This window comes from Leptidea sinapis, chromosome 6 (assembly GCF_905404315.1).
Source record: "Leptidea sinapis chromosome 6, ilLepSina1.1, whole genome shotgun sequence".
Lineage (NCBI taxonomy): Eukaryota > Metazoa > Arthropoda > Insecta > Lepidoptera > Pieridae > Leptidea > Leptidea sinapis.
The window spans coordinates 8,222,471-8,242,600 of record NC_066270.1 but is presented as its reverse complement, the minus strand read 5'-3'; the positions used below and the strand labels follow the sequence as shown (position 1 = coordinate 8,242,600).

The window sequence follows — 20,130 nt, the reverse complement described above, 5'->3', positions numbered from 1 at the left end:
AGTACTGCAATGAGGAACATATATTGTTCATTTTGTCCTGGTGGAGTTATTGGGTGCTTTGATACCAATTTGTGATGTTAATTTAGATTCAAATTCAAATATTTTTATTCAAAATAGGATTTAAAATCACTAATTGAACATCAAAAACTACCACCCATTCAAAAGAGACTGCCTCAGACCTGAGAAGAATGGGGGCAAGAAACTCAATGGGCTTTTTTTTTTAAATATAAAATATGGATTACATTGGATATCGTACAATAAACATTTATAATTAAAGAGCCTGAGGGTGTTTGCTTTATTCCCAGTCCGTGGTGTCATTAAGAAAATCGTTTATGCTATAGTAACCTTTCCCACACAAACGTTTTTTAACAATTCTTTTAAATTTCGTAACACATTTGTTTTGTACGTTTTCTGGGATCATATTGTAGAAGCATATACATCGCCCAACAAAAGACTTAATAACTCGACCAAACCGAGTAGTAGGCATAACAAGTTTGTTTGTTCCTCGTGTTAACATTATGAATGTCACAGTTTCTAGAAAATTCCTCAATCTAAAATAATCTATCTTAGAGTGAATAATAACGTAATACGAAGGGTTAAGGGCCAATTTAACTGTCAACTTACACAATGGGAAGCAATGGCCCGAATTAACGTATTCTTTTCCTAGTGTAGTCACTTTACTAAGTACAGAAGACAGCTTCTCGTCAGGAGTGAGCAGGCTGGACGCGGCTGCCTCCGCGTCCGACAGAATGTTGCTCCAGATGTTCTCGACTAGCAGAGGGTCGTTGTGACCCGAGCACTGCACTATCGCCAGCTTACACTCCCACAGGTTGTAGCGGTCTGCATACTCTTCGTAAAGCTGGAACAGCAGAATGATATTCAATTTATACTTATTAAAATTGAAACCAAAATTTATGAACGATGCGGGGCTCGAGCTCGCGCCTCTCGGGTTCCGTCCGAGCGCTCTTACCAACTGAGCCAACAGTCCGAGAGACGCATCGACCGAAATTTTGAATGTCTTGTTCAACTCTCAGGTTGTGGTTACATCTACAGGATCTACTTTACAGTTGATAACCTGCTCAACCCCAATAATTGCATATTTGGAAATTGACTTGACATGTCGCCCTTTCAAATCTAAACAGTTTGTTATTTTAAGTGATATCACACCACACTTCTGGGATTAATTATATAAATTAAATTTGTAACCAAAATTTATCAACGATGCGAGACTCGAATCAGCGCCTTTCGGGTTCCTTCCTAGCGTTCTTTCCAACTGAGCCAACCGCTCGAGTGACACATAGATCGTAAATCTTGGTATGTCTTGTTCAACTCTCAGGTTGTGGTTCCATCTACAGGATATACTTTACAGTTCATAACCTGCTCAACTCCAATTATTTCATTTTAAGAAATTGACTTGAGATGTGGCTCTTTCAAATCTAAAACTTTTCAAATTTCCTATAATTTATCCCAGAAGTGAGGGGTATCACTTTAACGATAACAAATTGTTTAAATATTCCATTTGTTATATTGTAACAAAAATACAGATTAAGAATCTTTTAATAGAGTCTATTAGTGCTGAGTTGCTTGCACTCCTTTTATTTTTAGTCCCAGAAAAGTTTTTGCATGAAGGTGGGATAGGTTACAAAATAGAAGATAAAATGACTGGGCTCGGCTACACCACTGTGTCGAGAAAATGCTCGATGTAATCTACGACATAGCACACTGTAAGATAATGTATCTTATATTTGATTTGCGACAACGCCCTACAAGCTTATTATATGTAATAGTTTGGTTTATCTGTGTCAACATTGAATTGAAGCCTCATAGAATCAAAAGAGTAAAGTGGAAATACTGTGGCATTACAGCGACCGCACGGCGCTGCGGCGGAGCTACGCTATTCTCTTATCTGACAAAAGTTTTATAAATAAAGAATTATTTTACTAAAGTGGGAGAAAATTGATTATTTTTCATTAAGCACTGTTTGTAGCATGCCAGTGGGAGGAGAAGCAGTAATGTAAGCATTATTGTGTTTTAATCTGAAAGGCGCCGTAGCTTGTGAAAGGGCAAATCAGACTACATTTTTACGTCTCAAGGTGACGAGCGCTATTGTATTGCCGCTCAGAATTTTTGTGTCTTTCAAGAATCCTGAGCGGCACTGCATTATAATGGGTAGGCCGTATTGGATTCAATCAACTGAACGTACAGCTTGTCTCGCTTTTTATTTTTATAAAAAAAAAAATTTACTCGATTTATTCTATTTTTGTTTATTTTTTTATCAGCCTCCCTTCTGCTTCACTCGATTTATCTCGGTCCTGTACCACCTCCAATGTAATGGTCACTAGTCTTCAAGTCCATCAAGGAAGTTACATTTTGGCACAGCCTAATAGGTATATTATTATATTACATAATATAATATATATATATATATATTATATTACATATGTAATCACGCAGTATACTGTGTATGCTGGCTATACACAAGTATATACACACACACACACGCAACTGAAAAGTGAAAGGTGCGCGAGAAATGACGCGCGCCAAAAACGTTACTATCCCTTTGGATGAGTAGCTTTTACTCTCCATATTTTTCTCATACCGTCATACAAAAATAATATGACAGGAAGGAAACCTGTTGATGCTTTGGAAATGTTGGGCTCGTTAGGATGGCTGAATGATTGTCACCAAGTGTGACGTCACAGCGCGGCCACGTGTGCGGCCCCGTGTGCGGCCCCGTACCTGCGTGATGTCGAGCAGGTCGTCCAGTCGCCGCAGCAGGTGCGGCGGCGGCGGCGGGCTGGCCGCGGCGGCTGCGGTCCTCACGGCCGCCTGTACCCGCGCCACCTCGGCCGCCTCCTCCAGCCGCCGCACCAACTCGGCCGCGCCCGCACCGGCGGCGGCGCCCGCCCCCCGCACGCACACCACGCCCGCAGACACCCACGAGATGCGCTGCGCCAGGCTCGCACCAGTCCTGACAACAACAATACGGTTCATATTCACCGCTCCAGTACGAAAAGGGCGCTATTGCTACGTGAAAACTCGCGTGAGGCAAAGTGATTTAAATTTCGAACCTCATGTAACCATACATCCGGGTATTACTCCACATATAATAGTACCACATGAGTGTTTTAATACCTAATTATCAACAGTTGCATACAAGACTTTATCTACACCCAAAATATGAATCCTCTAAAAGATTCTGAAGCAATTAACTTACTGCTAACATTAAAACAGGCAGTCCTAGTAGTAACCTAATATCATCCATTACTGATTATATACAAATAAACTAAGTATTAATGAAAGAATTATTTATTTTAGTAGTGATTTACATTTTGTATAGTGCAATAATTAAAATTCACTCGAATATAATGTTCTTTTGGAGCGTTTAAAATGATCCGCTCATTTTTTGCAAACAAAACAATAAAAATGTCGAAGAAAAATGGCGAAAATTCGAATAACCTACTTTTTTTTACGGCGCGCGACGTTCTGGTGGTGTGGAACGCGCAAAAACCAAATTGTTCTTTTTTTGAAATTCATACAGATGCCACACATCGAGCAATAAGAATGTGGCTGTGTGTTGAAACTCTTTGCACATAAAGGGATATAAAAAAAACATAGGAATGTTGTTATGAAATTCAGTACAACATTACAACACTCTTTTGGATGATGTAATAGTTATTAAAGCATTAGGTGTTTTAATGTTGGCAATAAGCTAACTGTATCAAAATCTTTAATAGAAGATTGAAAGCATGGGTGTACATAAAAAAAATAAACAATGCAATCCGGTCCGCTTCCGAAACTCATTTTAGCCTAGCGCATTATCTCATTGTCACAAAAATTTATATGTTACTTATCGAAATTTAGATTCATAAATTTTTCAACTTTTGATTTTTTTATGAAGGTTTGATATCTATAATAAACATTATTAAATGTTATCTTAATTGTTTCTCCTACTATACTAGTCGAGCTGAAAAGTACAACTTTTCACACGAGAGCAATTTTGTTTTATCTCGTGCGTTTTAATCACTCACTACCTCAGTAGTCTATATTAGAATATAGAAAAAAGTCAGCACTCGCAGCAAAAAATAATTTTGCTCACTTATTGAACAAATAACTATTTTCTTTTTTATGACAATATGGCTGCAGGATATAGCTCCTTTGCACAACATCCTGGCTAAATTATGAGTACCGTAACAGCGCCTTTTTTTACCGTGAAGCAGTATATTGTCAACATTATTATGTTTCGGTCTAAAAGGCGCCGTAGTTAGTGAAATTACTGAGTAAATGAGACTTCATATGTTATGTCTCAAAGTGCGTAATTGTGGTGCCGCTCAAAATTTTTGAATTTTTCAAGGATCCTGAGCGGCACTGCATTGTAATGGGCAAGACGTATCAATTAGCATCACCTAAACGTCCTGCTCGTCTCGTCCCTCTCGTCATATGACTATCATAAAATATTTATTGACTGTATAAAGGTAGCATAATCATCAGTCTTTTAATGGAAGACTTGTATAAAACATAAATACAAAAAATAATTATAAATAAAATAGTAAACTCAAATTAAAACCACCTATATATATTAAGACAAACATTATCCTTATAAATAAATTTTTTATTACTAATCACTTCACTTCGCATAAAGGGCAAAAAGATCAAGAATATTCTATTTGAAAACCGACCACCGTCCACTTGTGTGATTGTAGTTGTCAACTAGGTTGTGAATACAAACCAGACGCGCCAATATAACAGACATTGAATGTCCGCATTGAAACGCTATTTTAACAATTGTTATTTAGTACCTACTCGGTGCAACGTTATTGTTGTTCAATGTTTTTTATATTTTCTAGAGTCTTAAAGTATCAAATTAAAATATAAATATATTTCTTTTACTACATTATTAATTACTAGCTGACCCGGCAAACGTTGTTTTGCCATATAAATTGTTTTGATCTTTTGCTTACTAATTGATAAGAGATGGCGCTAGTTGTATTCATTAGTAACAATCACACTTCTTTTATATTTTGTATAATTCACACTATAGTTTTATAAAATATAGCCTATATGTTATTCTGGTGTGTAAGATATATTATTGTAAAGTTTCATCAAAATCTATTCAGTAGATTTTGCGTTAAAGAAGTTCAAACATACATCCAGACATACAAACTTTCACATTTATAATATTAGTAGGATTAATAATTATTATTAAGAACAAACATTGATGGTCGAAACGAAACTATGAAAAGAATTATAGGAAATTACAGAATGACGAAAACACACACCCAGGTCGAGTAGCCAGTCCTTCGAGAACTTCAGCGGCCGCCAGGTGATCTCCAGCACGTTCCAATACTTTCCAGAGCAAGTCCAGCAGTAGCAGCGCGGTGCGACCCGTGGCCTGGCGTGCGGCCGCCGTCAGGTACGTGCGGAGCGACGCAGGAGCCACGCCGCTCACAGACACCAGTTCTGTTGACAAATATGTCAATACTGACTGTGGCTCGGACTAATTATTACACTGGACGGAGCTATAGCTTGCTTTGAGTTGTTGCCACTCTTATACTATTTGTCTATTTGTATTTTATATCTTTATTCATTCCTCGAAATCTTTGCACGAGTAATAAGGATATCTCATGTAAGTTGGCAACGTCGCACTCTATGTGTAAATTGTATCAGCTTGGATGATACCGAGTCGGTCTAGTCGGTCTAAACAATGCGAATTGGTGCGTAATTAAGTAAAATATTCATACATTTCATGTGTTTTGTTAAAAATCTATTGAAAAGATGAAAATATGTCATGTGTTGATGTAAATATTTTTTTCATCAAGAACAACAAAAGGAGGCGCAAAAGATCCAGAATGATCTTTTCATACGTAAGTTGATAACAACTGATTATTCATTATACTTTTGTATTAGACATTCGATAAAAAATAAAGATTTACATGTTCTCAGTATGATAGTTCAGCTTCCGCGCATACTATAGTAGAAATGACATACGCATATAGTTAAGAATTGGCACGCATTTGAAGCTATCACTCCGTCCAGTGTAATAATTGGGGTGTATACTACAGATGTATGTGATTTCACAATAACCATAAACGTCAGCTAAAAGCTAGTTGACAAAGTCAACGTACTCATTTGTAGTGTATAAGTGAAAGAGAAGGAAGTATTGTGCCATCTCTAGCGCACGTGCGGTCGTGATACGGTCAGTCCGCTGTGAATGACGGAAGTGAGTGGACGCGTGTGTAAGGGCCAATAATATTGTAGGAGATACAACTCTGACCAAACGTTTCAATTTACAACTATATTTAACGTGCTTTGTCACATCTTTTAAACGCTTCAACTTTTAATTAAATGCTTAGAATTTAATTGTTATTTTTTTACTACATATATTAAGTTTCAGATATTTCGAATTATTTATCAGAACACATAATGCCAAAATTTCACATTAGCTCAACTACCGGATGCCAAAAGCATGCAAAGCATTATTGGCAGTATCTGAATAATAATTAAAACTTGTAAACATAAAAGCTGGGTTGCATCATATTACCCGTTATAGTTAAGATTTAAGTTAACGTTAACAGTTACGCTGACTTTAAAATAAACTGCTGAATGTATTTTACCATCGTATTCCTTGGCATTTAGCTATTTCACATTAACAACAGCTTTAACCAACAGTTAGTTATGACGTCATCTAAAAATTGTCAAATGGTGCAATACATTTTGTGCTTAACCGGTACTTTAACATGTTTGCTATTGCTAAGGATAGTTGGGTTGGTAAATATCACAAAAATCGGGTCTGTTCCATATATTTTCATTTAAGGACCATACAAAGAAAGAATTTCTTACCAGAGCCTAAGTTTTTGGATATGAGCCACTCGTATACGGCAACATGCAACAGCTCATCATCTCTCGATAAACACTCGGAAACTAGTTTTCGTCCCTGAAATGTAAGCGTTCCACATTTTACACTCCAAACGAGTCCGTCATCATCTTGCCTCCACTTCGCCAGTTTCGTGTTCAGGTCATCGAACGGAATTTAGCCCCGATTCCACCAATGACACTTCAAACTGAGTTTCATAAAACTGAGTTCAAATGCCAGTCATAAACTCGATTAATAAACACAAAGTATGGAGGGGAGAGGTAAGGACAACCATCTCTGTATATCTGTGTATAAAAGTGTCTGTAAAAACGCGTCCAATAAGGGTAACCGACGATAGCTTTTAAAGAAGCTCTAAAAGTAATTAGAATAAGATAGAGAAATAAACAAGGACCGAACAATTTCCGCTACGTTTTGCCGAACTTGTGTGAACTGATAAAAAGCTTCCAGTATGTTCCAGAATAGCGCTGGCGATCGAATAGTTACGACATAAACATAGCTGTTGTAAATGGAGTGAAGTTTGCTGATTTCAACAATAACTTGTAAAATAACGCGTTAATTAATAATAATATATCATATATTCTGTTTCAAAAGTTCGGAAAACACTGCGGAAATTGTTCGGTCCTTGTATTGCTTTTAGAGCTTTCTTTAAAAGTTATTTTAGGCTACCGCAGCGCCACCTTTGTTGGACGCGTTTTTACGGACATTATTTCATACACAGATTTACAGAGATGGTTCTCCTTACCTCTACCCTCCATAACGCAACGAGATTTCACCAATACCTTTACCTACCTATTGACATAAAAATAATGTATCAAATACCTGTCAAAACTGTCATCGATAAGTATGAACAAAATCAAAATTTTTAAATGTCAATGTTTCTATTACGATAACCACAGAGACAGCTCTTGAACGCGATCAAATATGTTGAACGTCCAAAAGTCGGTGATCAGCATTTAAACACATTTATGCTATACTATAACTGCGTCTAGTTTGTGTTGGTGAAATCCGAATCGAATCTGTAAACTCTTTTACAGACGTACGCTTAGTCCAAAGTGTTCTTAATCGCGGTTAACTTCAATGGTGAAATCAGCGCTTAGAGGAATGGCAATTAAAACTCAAGATTTAGAGCACTTTTTGTCGAAAGTGAACAAGTATAAGTAAAATTGTAAATAAATACCTGATAATTGGCGTCCGCCGGAGACAACGTCAGTAGCGGATCAGTGGACTCCTGAACTTTAGCCGGTGCTGTATCTCCATTGCTTTCAGAGCTGCGTTCGTACAAACGTTCCAGAGCGTTGCATACCTCTCGATATATCTCCATCCTGCATAGATATATCAAACAACACGCTATATATTATTCAATCCCAGGACAAATAGACTGGAATAAATATAAATTTAAACAATTTGTTTGTCGAAACATCTAAAAATATATAAAACAAAAAACAAACAACACACCAGTGATGAGATCTTTTGCCCAGGAATCAGGATGTCGGCTAGATTATCGGCACCAGAACGGTGCCTATTTCTGCCGTGAAGCAGTAATGTGTAAACATTACTATGTTTCGGTCTGAAGGGCGCCGTAGCTAGTGAATTTACTAGGCAAATGAGACTTAACATCGTATGTCCCAATGTGACGAGCGCTTAGAATTTTTTAGGTTTTTCAAGAATCCTGAGCGGCACTGTATTGTAATGGGCAGGGCATATCAATTACCATCAGCTGAACGTCCTACTCGTCTCGTCCCTTTATTTATTAAACAACAAAATTATTTTTTAAAGTGATAACTCTCACTTCTGGGATGAATTACACAAATTAAATTTGAAAACAAAATGTCATAAATAAAAATCAGAAATATTTTGTTAGTTCTAGTTTTGTTTACTACGGATAGCGCGCGAGTTGAATGCAGTTGAGGCTTGAGGTAAAGAGCGGGAGCATCTCCCCCCCGCTGTCCGCACACCTCGCCTCGCGAGCCTAGTGTAGTGCTATTCCGTCCTTGACAGTTATCGTACGCTTACCGCGTTATCGTGTTAATACTAATGTTGGGATGCCGTTTTACTTTTTTTTATTCTAATAATGACTGACCCGAGTCCATTAGGTGCCATTCCAAAAATAAACGAGGTTTTATTATAGGTCATTATAATTTAATGTCAAATGGTAAACTTAAAGCATTCTTGAAATTATACTTCTTTAGGCGCGTTATGAAAAAATGATGAGAGTGAAATTTTAAGATGCGCGCGCTGATGCGCGTAACCCAAAAGTTGAAGGGTTGAAGTTGGTTATCAAAATATGTCTTTTAAACATTGACAATTAACAATTATTGACATTTGACACATTTCTGACAAATAACATTGATTGTTTGTTTTATTTATTTAGAAGTCCAAACCAAACCAACATACAATAAAAGAATATTTAAATAGGTTTTATAACTGCAAAGTTACATTGACATAAAAGCAAAACATAATGACGTTTGCGGCATTATTTTTTTTTTTTCGTTTCTTTGTCTATTATTAGGACAGGCAATGGGTTCAAGCCAATACAACCGTATTCGTCCATATTCAATAATTTATTTACGATTTTTAGTGTTGTTTTTTCTACAAACGTAGAATAGCACGACGAATAAATAATTTTAAGGATTTGTTTTGATACGTCAAAGAAGTATAACTTCTTGCATGCATATATAAGTATACACACACTTTTTTTAAATTTATCGACACACTCGTGATTATGGCCATCGATTATAATTAGGTAACATCACTATCGCATTCCTGAACTCTGCATTCAACTCGCGCGGTATACAGATACCTACAGAAGTACCTGTAGATGTCGGAAAACAGATAGATATGTTTTCTTGGAAACAGACTGGCTGCAAGTGTCTATCTCTTGCCTCCAAACACTATACTGAACTTTTTTTCATCACCATTTTATTTCTCATAAATGTAACGTTACCTCTTATAATATAGTAAATGTCCCTCTCGGTCCTGTGTCGGTTGGTCACTCTTGTAATAGTACATGGCTCTGTCTTGGGGGTCCATCTTAGCTGCGCATGTGACGCACAACTCCACGATGCCAGAGTAGTATCCAACAGACAATAACTTCGAACACACCAAAGGAAGATTGACATTTGGTGCAACATCCTGAAGAAAAAAAAACTTGTTAGAAACTCACTGACGACTATTTTTTTTTTCTTGTGAATAGTTAAATTATAACATTTAAAAATAACTTTTTCGATTGTATTGAGAAATTACCTTGCAAAGCTTCAGAGCCTGTTGCAACATTTCCATCCGCTCTGCTGAATTTTTCTGCTGTTTTGCAAATATTAACAATTCGTTTGCCTGTAAACAGATCAAAGGATATTAAATCTTTATACATAAAAAAAATCGTGTCGAGTTGTTTATTCGCGTTGAACTCCTAAAGTACTACTGATTTTAATAAAATTTTTCACCAAATTGAGAGTTTGATCTCACTAGAGAGATAGGATAGTTTTAATTTCGATTACCATAAACTTTAAATATTTTTTATTTAAAATATTATTTTAATATTTGGGTTAGAGGGAATATGTTAGCTCGCAGTTTGCACGATGCACAAAAGATGTAAATATGACGCTGTTCAAGTCATTCTGTCAGAGCTTTTACACGTGCAGTCTGTGAGTTGACTATACCCAAAAATCTATTAAAGCTCTCCGTGTCCAATGTAATAACATCTCCAGGATAATGTTGGGACTGCCTCGGTATTATAGCGCGTCCGGTATGTGTGTGGAGAACCGTGTCGATGGTTTCTCCGCAATCATACGAAAAAGAATCGCCTCCGTCAAAAATATGTTGGAGAGGAGTCCCAATATTATTTTGAAGGTGATAGCCGACAGACAGGACATCGCATTCAAAGCGCACTGGATGTCTGCTTTAGTTTGTAAATGTATTAATTATATCAACTAATATAGAATTACATTATTACTAACATTTATATGTAAGTTATTTCTGTATTTTCTAACATAGATTAAGGAGGTTTCACTAACATTTATATATGGACCTATTGTTGTATAAAATAAATAAATAAAATTAATATGAATAATTGTATGAGATGAACTTTAAACGCACACTTTGACAGTACCGCTGTGACATTAGGTTGGTATTTCATTATAATAAAACGAGGCGAAACGAATTAATTAATATAATGATCGCAATGTTTTTTTAAAATGTTATATATATGCAATTGTTTACTTGAAGCGAAGCGCACCAGTCACCAGCTAGTCATATTATATAACTTTAGAATATAAAATTATTTACATAAACCCTTCAGAGACGCAATAGGTAGCACCGTTGTCTCTTTCTACGGTGCTCGTCACCAACCATTGTGTTTTTGGTTTTCGAATTCATAATATTGTAAACGTTTATTCGACGTGTGGTGACACAGACTATGATAGTGTGCGTTACTATCACGTACGCCCTATTAAGCAACTGTGTGTGGCATCGTAGGCGGGACACTGCATTAGTTGGTATCACGTACTATCACGTTCGCCCTATTCAGCAACTGTGTGTGGCATCGTAGGCGCGACACTGCATTAGTTGGTATCACGTACTATCACGTTCGCCCTATTCAGCAACTGTGTGTGGCATCGTAGGCGCGACACTGCATTAGTTGGTATCACGTACTAATCACGTTCGCCCTATTCAGCAACGTGTGTGGCATCGAAGGCGCGACACTGCATTAGTTGGTATCACGTATTATCACGTTCGCCCTATTCAGCCACTGTGTGTGGCATCGAAGGCGCGACACTGCATTAGTTGGTATCACGTACTATTACGGTCGCCCTATTCAGCAACTGTGTGTGGCATCGAAGGCGCGACACTGCATTAGTTGGTATCACGTACTATTACGTTCACCCTATTCAGCAACTGTGTGTGGCATCGAAGGCGCGACACTGCATTAGTTGGTATCACGTACTATCACGTTCGCCCTATTCAGCAACTGTGTGTGGCATCGAAGGCGCGATGCTGCATTAGTTGGTATCACGTACTATCACGTTCACCCTATTCAGCAACTATGTGTGGCATCGTAGGCGCGACACTGCATTAGTTGGTATCACGTACTAATCACGTTCGCCCTATTCAGCAACTGTGTGTCGCATAGAAGGCGCGACACTGCATTAGTTGGTATCACGTACTATCACGTTCGCCCTATTCAGCCACTGTGTGTGGCATCGAAGGCGCGAAACTGCATTAGTTGGTATCACCGTACTATTACGTTCGCCCTATTCAGCAACTGTGTGTGGCATCGAAGGCGCGACACTGCATTAGTTGGTATCACGTACTATCACGTTCGCCCTATTCAGCCACTGTGTGTGGCATCGAAGGCGCGACACTGCATTAGTTGGTATCACGTACTATTACGTTCGCCCTATTCAGCAACTGTGTGTGGCATCGAAGGCGCGACACTGCATTAGTTGGTATCACGTACTATCACGTTCGCCCTATTCAGCAACTGTGTGTGGCATCGAAGGCGTGACACTGCATTAGTTGGTATCACGTACTATTACGTTCGCCCTATTCAGCAACTGTGTGTGGCATCGAAGGCGCGACACTGCATTAGTTGGTATCACGTACTATCACGTTCGCCCTATTCAGCCACTGTGTGTGGCATCGAAGGCGCGACACTGCATGAGTTGGTATCACGTACTATTACGTTCGCCCTATTCAGCAACTGTGTGTGGCATCGAAGGCGCGACACTGCATTAGTTGGTATCACGTACTATCACGTTCGCCCTATTCAGCCACTGTGTGTGGCATCGAAGGCGCGACACTGCATTAGTTGGTATCACGTACTATTACGTTCGCCCTATTCAGCAACTGTGTGTGGCATCGAAGGCGCGACACTGCATTAGTTGGTATCACGTACTATCACGTTCGCCCTATTCAGCAACTGTGTGTGGCATCGAAGGCGCGACACTGCATTAGTTGGTATCACGTACTATCACGTTCGCCCTATTCAGCAACTGTGTGTGGCATCGAAGGCGCGACACTGCATTAGTTGGTATCACGTACTATCACGTTCGCCCTATTCAGCCACTGTGTGTGGCATCGAAGGCGCGACACTGCATTAGTTGGTATCACGTACTATTACGTTCGCCCTATTCAGCAACTGTGTGTGGCATCGAAGGCGCGACACTGCATTAGTTGGTATCACGTACTATCACGTTCGCCCTATTCAGCAACTGTGTGTGGCATCGAAGGCGCGACACTGCATTAGTTGGTATCACGTACTATTACGTTCGCCCTATTCAGCAACTGTGTGTGGCATCGAAGGCGCGACACTGCATTAGTTGGTATCACGTACTATCACGTTCGCCCTATTCAGCAACTGTGTGTGGCATCGAAGGCGCGACACTGCATGAGTTGGTATCACGTACTATCACGTTCGCCCTATTCAGCAACTGTTTGTGGCAACGAAAGGCGCTACACTGCATTAGTCACATCCGCGTCCCTGATTAGTAAACGCATGTCTTATGTGAGAAATACATTGATAAATAATTAAATGCAGTTTTATATTTATCCTCCACACCCAGCATCAAAGCTCTAAATACTCTTTATAAGGTCGGCAACGTATCCACATACAGCGCTAAATACTCTTTATAAGGTGGGCAACGCTTTTGTGATTTCTCTAGTGTAACAAAAGAGTATGAGCCACGGTGACCAAACACAATTGCATTACACGCGTTATAATTCTTTATCTACACCCATGCTTTAAATCCTCTATTAAAGATTCTGAAAAAGCCATACCAACTATTGCCAACAATTGCCAACATTAAAACACCCGATGTTCTAATAACCATTACATCATCCAAAAGTGTGTTGTAATGTACTGAATTTCATAACAACACTCCTTTTATTTTTTTTAATCCCTTCATGCGCAAAGAGTTTCAACAGACAGCCACATTCTTATTGCTCGATGCGTGGTATCTGTATGAATTTCAAAAAAAGAACATTTTCGTTTAAGCGCGTCCCACACTACCAGAAAGTCGCGCGCCGTAAAAAAAAGTAGGTTATTCGAATTCCCGCCATTTTTCTTAGATATTTTTACTGTTTTGTTTACAAAAAATGAGCGATTCATTTTAAACGCTGCAAAAGAACATTATATTCGAGTGAATTTTAATTATTGCACTATACTAAATGAATTCCACTATAAGAAAAATTACTACTAAAATAAATAATTGTTTCATTAATACTTAGTTCTTTTGAATATAATCAGTAATGAATGATATTAGGTTACTACTAGGACTGGTATTTTAATGTTAGCAGTAAGCTAAATGTTCCAGAATCTTTTAGAGGATTCATATTCTGGGTGAAGATAAAGTCTTGTATGCAACTATTGATAATTAGGTATTAAAACACTCATCTGATACTATTATAACACTCGGCTTCGCCTCGTGTGATAAATCCACATTCGTGTTTTAAAACCCCTTATTACACAACAGTTGCATAAATAACTATTAAAAGTGTTTTATTTAAATGTGTAACACTCGCGTTAGAAAATACCAATATCATTGAGGGCTAAGATAAAGCGAACTATCATACCTTGGAACATGTCGCATCTTCTTGTCGGTACAGCGTGGGGCATAACTGCCGCAGCTTCTGCGAGATCCCGTCCACTGAGGCGTTGTCCCGAAGGTAACCGGCAACCAGCGAGCCCAGTAACAGGCACGCCACTTCTTGTCCACCCACTAGCAGTTCCCTATTTCAAAATATCTTTGACGATGTGATATCTTAATCTTGTGTAGTGATTTGTGAGTAGCTGAGTAGCGAGTAGTTTTTTTTTAATGAAAATTAGGGACGAGACTAGCAGGACGCTCAGCTGATGGTAATTGATACGCCCCACCCAGTACAATGCAGTGCCGCTCAGGCAAATTCTGAACGGCACTACAATTGCGCTCGTCACCTTGGGACATAAGGTGTTAAGACTCATTTGCCAAGTAATTTCACTAGCTACGGCGCCCTTCAGACCGAAACACAGTAATGTTGTGTGACTCAACCGTTGCTCGCGTCGACTGTTGACGTCGACCGTCCCGCGTCGGTATGATTTTGATACGATGCTGCTTTAAAACTACCCACTAGTATCATATTTTTTATAAAATATTACAAGATGTAGTAGAAATTAGAAATATATAAGCTATATTTACCTGCTTTACCTATTTTAATAACTATATTTTACTGTACGCTTTCAGATGCAAATTTGTAACCCACTATTGATAACAAAGCCTGTAAGAAATTTAAGTAGAAATTCCTTTATGGATCAATAATTAATGCCTTAAACCACATGATGACGTCAGCACCACACCGATCCAAGTGATATCTATTTCCAAGATTTTACTATGTGTAGATTACAAAAATATAGAGTTCTATGCAACACTGATGCAAATACTATGATTCATATGTGTATAAATTACAAATATTTGTATTTTTTTTTAAATTAAAATAAGGGTCGAGACGAGCAGGACGTTCAGCTGATGGTAATTGATACGGCCTGTCCATTACAATGCAGTGCCGCTCAGGATTCTTGAAATACTCAAAAATTAGTACACTCCTATGTTTTTTTTATCCCTTCATGCGCAAAGAGTTTCAACAGACAGCCACATTCTTATTGCTCGATGCGTGGTATCTGTATGAATTTCAAAACAAGAACATTTTCGTTTGCGCGCGTTCCACACTACCAGAACGTCGCGCGCCGTAAAAAAAAGTGGATTATTCGAATCCCCGCCATTTTTCTTCTATATTTTAACTGTTTTGTTTACAAAAACTGAGCGATTCATTTCAAACGCTGCAAAAGAACATTATGTTTGAGTGAATTTTAATTATTGCACTATACAAAATGTAAATTACTACTAAAATAAATAATTGTTTCAATACTTAGTTTAAATGTATATATTCAGTAATGAATGATATTAGGTTACTACTAGGACTGGTGTTTTAGTGTTAGCAGTAAGCTAACTGTTTCAGAATCTTTCAGAGGATTCATATTCTGGGTGTAGATAAAGTCTTGTATGCAACTGTTGATAATTAGGTATTAAAACACTTATGTGATACCACATTCGTGTTTTAATACCCCTTATTACACAACAGTTGCATAAATAACTATTGGCGGCTTGTACCGCGTCGCTGCGGTTGCGGGAATACCTGAAGCTGGCGGCATGTAACGCGCTCTGCTGCTCGGGGGGCAAACTGGCCGCGATCACGTGGAACTGATGCTCACACAGCACCTTCCATAGACTCAACATCTCTATCGCCATGCCTGCGACAGTAAAACAAAAATTATAACAATAAAACATGGCCTTATAACATTAACTAATCAACGAGAGTCAATACCACCCCTGGTACGATCGTTTCGTGTGATCCCTATATATAGACTTATGGATCTCAAAAATAAAATAAATATTACCAAATTTAAGTTCTGAATGCGACAAAATAATCTTGCCATTGGAGTTTGGTGCAGAATGTAATCATGTGTTTTATGATTGTCTAGTGGACATAGACATAGTGGACATGTCAGATAGAGCTGAGAAACATAACACTGGAGTGATTTGAAGTATTAGATAGGGCTATAGAAAAGTTAATGGCTATACATTGTTGGTTGATTGAAATAAGCTTTCAAGAGACTTTATCCCGGTTATGCTGCCGAAGATCCTCAACAGTTGGGTAATTTATTTATTTATTTAATTAATTCAGAGAGATCTCCATATATATTAGTAAATGTATTAGTAACAATATTTCTTATGTACTACGTAAGTATTATTAGTGGAATATATTTATAAACCTAGAGCTAACTGTATCCAGTGTTTCTGGAAGGAACAGTCAGCTCTGGCAGCAATCATCTTTAGGATGCTGTTACTGCTAACACGAAGACGCTGCAACATGGAAACCGCTTTTTTGCGCATTATGGCATGGAAACCATCCACAGATGCCTCAGCAAATATTCCAGAAGCGCTACAATGCCATGGTAGCCCCAACAGCTTCCTAAACGCATTATTATATGTGACACGTAGAACGCTATAAGCCCTGCGCGAATATGACACCCACAAGCCGCTCGAGTAAAAATACTGGCAGAATGCTATTCGGAATGATGTGACCTAAGTATTTGAACTTATCAACTATCTTTAGCTTTTTATTTGCGAGAAATAAGCAAGGATAATTTCGTGACTTGTGTTAATTGTGTAATGCTAGGGGCATTAACATACTCTTTGATGACGGTGGGCTGACGCCGGCCTTGACAAAGTGGAAACAAAGGTCCGTTAATCACCGACCACCCTTGTGGTAGCAGCAATAGTCTTACCGCCCTGCTAATCTTAAGAAAACTATTACATTCTGGCGGTGGTAGTTAGCACTCAAGGTCGCCTGAAGTTAGCTAGTGACAATAGGCGCGCGAGTTGGATGCAGTTGAGGCCTGGGGTAAACAGGGGGGTAGATGCTCTCGCTGTTTATCCTAGGCCCAGAGCGAAGCACGGTTTTTTTTTTATATTAACTGGCTCCGTCGACTGAATGTCAACGATTCGGCCAACGTCAAGGTGGAGAGATTTTTTATTTTAATTTAGCTGATTGAAGTATATAAAGAGCTGATTAAAAAGGAAATGATCGGTTGATATAGCTGTGGTTTTTTTGTGAACTGAAGAATAGGCAACAAGAGTTAGTAGGGTTAGTAATAAACACCTATAATATTAACTACCTTGTTAGTATCTAAGTTTAAGGGAGAAATGTGTGAATGTAAGTGGGAATATGTACGTAATAGAAGCGTAGAAAGTATGGAGGATAGAAATTACAATTTAATATTATTGCGGGAGATAAATTTGTAAAGAATCTTTATGAAAGGAGAATGGCATAAAGTAAGAAGAAAAGGGATGTTGATGGGGCGAGGGATATCCTTCGGTAGAAGGTCATATAAAGGAATTGACAATTTAGGGCAATAGAAAAAAATATGTTCAAGAGTACCTTCCTCAAGGCCAAGGCTTAAGTGGCGAAGTTTTGCTGTGTCTACTTTGTAGTTTGACGTTTCGGTTCGCATTCTCCATGCTTTAGTTCGGTTCGGTTCGCATTTATGTTTGACAATAGCTATATAGTTTGTACTATCTTAATATATACAAATCCAGTGTCCTGATGTTTGTTTCCAGTGAAATACTAAACTAATGAACGGATTTTAATGGGGATTACTTCATGGAGTGTAGTTAGTCCAACTTAAGAGATAGAATAGTTTTTATTCCCAATATTTGTTTTGTGTGGACATATCTTCTGTGAGAGAATTTATTGACACACGGTTTGACAGTTCTGCTGTGAAACAATTTCATTGTAACAAACGGGGAGCATATTTTACGAAATAATTCTTGATGTTATGAAATATTAGTGACAAATTCATAAAAACATTATAATAATTTTTTCTTATAATTTTTAATTTTTTCTTGGACTCACCGATGAATACTTTGAGTGCTTGTATGGAGGCCGCTTCGTCGGTGTTCTGGGCGTGCGAGGCTACCACCCTCTGCAAGAAGGACGCCGCTCGCTGCAGCTTGCGAGCCACGAACGCACAGTCTTCGCCCGTCACGTTGCTCAACATCTGTCACGAGGGAGAAAGGATTGATACAGAATTGGTATCTTAAGTGTTTACAGAACGACAAACATCCCTTTCTTAGTAAATACCTTCGGTCATTTATACGTATAGATAGACTGTACCAGTGGGTGGCACATTTGCACAGAATTACGGCTAGAATATACCATATATGGGCACCACTACGGCGCCTATTTCTTCCGTAAAACAGTAATGTGTAAGCATTACTGTGTTTCGGTCTGAAGGGCGCCGTAGCTAGTGAAATTACTGGGCAAATGAGACTTAACATCTTATGTCTCAAGGTGACGAGCGCTGTTGAATCCTGAGCGGCTTTGCATTGCATCAGTTGAACGTCCTGCTCGTCTCGTCCCTTATTGTAATAAAAAAATTAAGATTTTGTAATCGTCGAAAAAAAATGAGTTTAGAGTTAACCTCTATTTTGAACAATGCACGCACAATAACACAAAGTGTCATTCATATCGCGAGTGTAAGACGTAGCTTGTCACGCACAGTAAACTATCAAACTTGGCCTGTTTTTATCGGTTGTCTAACACCAAGAGACTCTATCTAGACATAATATACATTATCTAATTTATTATTTTTTATGTTTTATATACCTCCATAGTTTACGAACTAATTTGAAAAATTTTATCTAAAAAAATTAATAGTACCATTAAAAGAACCCACTTTTAATGATATATGATATGAGACCTAATTTTTTTTAGATATATACTAGTTTTTCTTGCTACTCAAATTTATTTCGACTGGAATGTGCACATTTAAGTTATTCGAGCCATTTCTCTCGGCGAATACCTGCGTGAAGTATCGGCCTAGTACAGCTATGTTTAGCATGGGTGAGCCCATGTAAAGAAAAATGTGAAGTTAACCTTATTTTAAGAGATTTATTACCAGAAAACATTGATCTTATGGTATTTATAATTATTGATCGAATGGCAATTTTTTGGGGAGGCCTTTGTCCAGCAGTGGATGTCTTCTGGCTAAAATGATGATGATATAAATATTTATGCTGCATCAATAATTGTCATTTTATTAGGCAATAATAATAATAAAAACAATATAATTTAAAAGGAATTATACTTACAAACTCCGTTTTATCTGGAGTGAGTGATTTCGTAACACATTTCAAATTCCATATAGGTGCTAGGACCCTTCCAATGTATATATACAGGGCATTGTGTTTGGCACTATACTCCACTTGCAACTGGTAATCTCTGGCTTGTTGGGTGACATTCCCAGTCAACGAAGACTGGTTGAATCCTGTAGGACTCCTCAAGTTTTGTTGGTAAGGAGATGATGGCAACATGGACTGGTTTCCGATGCCCATTGATTGATTCATCTGTGTTTGTTGGTATGATTGATTTGTCCTGATTTGTTCTTGTCCCCGTATCGTCATCGGTGTTGATACCTGCCTCGGTGAAAACTTTGGTGAACCTACAACAAAGAATATACTGGTGTGTTCATTGGTACTAATGCAGCAATAGTGACTTGACAAGTTTATTTATTTATTTGGAGAGGGTGTCTACTTGTCTAGTCCTAATGAGTCCTAGTAGCACCGCGTACAGAATTGAACTATTGTGTTCGCCACTCATATATTTTATAGCTCGTCGTCGTTTGCTGTTCGGGTTGATTCCAGCGGCCGAATTCCACCACCGGACAT

The 20,130-nt window shown here is 38.3% G+C and overlaps 1 protein-coding gene across 1 annotated transcript in view; it reads right to left on the bottom strand.

The window, feature by feature from the left end:
- LOC126964956 (nuclear pore complex protein Nup154) overlaps window positions 1-20,130 on the bottom strand; it is a 38,253-nt gene that overhangs the window by 4,704 nt on the left and 13,419 nt on the right. The window contains exons 12-22 of the mRNA XM_050808310.1: window positions 19,555-19,904; window positions 18,317-18,461; window positions 16,037-16,151; window positions 14,441-14,597; window positions 10,118-10,204; window positions 9,819-10,006; window positions 8,052-8,196; window positions 6,841-6,934; window positions 5,280-5,460; window positions 2,740-2,971; window positions 625-859 (exon numbers count right to left, since the gene is read on the bottom strand). Of these exons, the coding sequence (XP_050664267.1) occupies window positions 625-859; window positions 2,740-2,971; window positions 5,280-5,460; window positions 6,841-6,934; window positions 8,052-8,196; window positions 9,819-10,006; window positions 10,118-10,204; window positions 14,441-14,597; window positions 16,037-16,151; window positions 18,317-18,461; window positions 19,555-19,904 (1,929 nt within the window). The remainder of the gene's footprint in view (window positions 1-624; window positions 860-2,739; window positions 2,972-5,279; window positions 5,461-6,840; window positions 6,935-8,051; window positions 8,197-9,818; window positions 10,007-10,117; window positions 10,205-14,440; window positions 14,598-16,036; window positions 16,152-18,316; window positions 18,462-19,554; window positions 19,905-20,130) is intronic.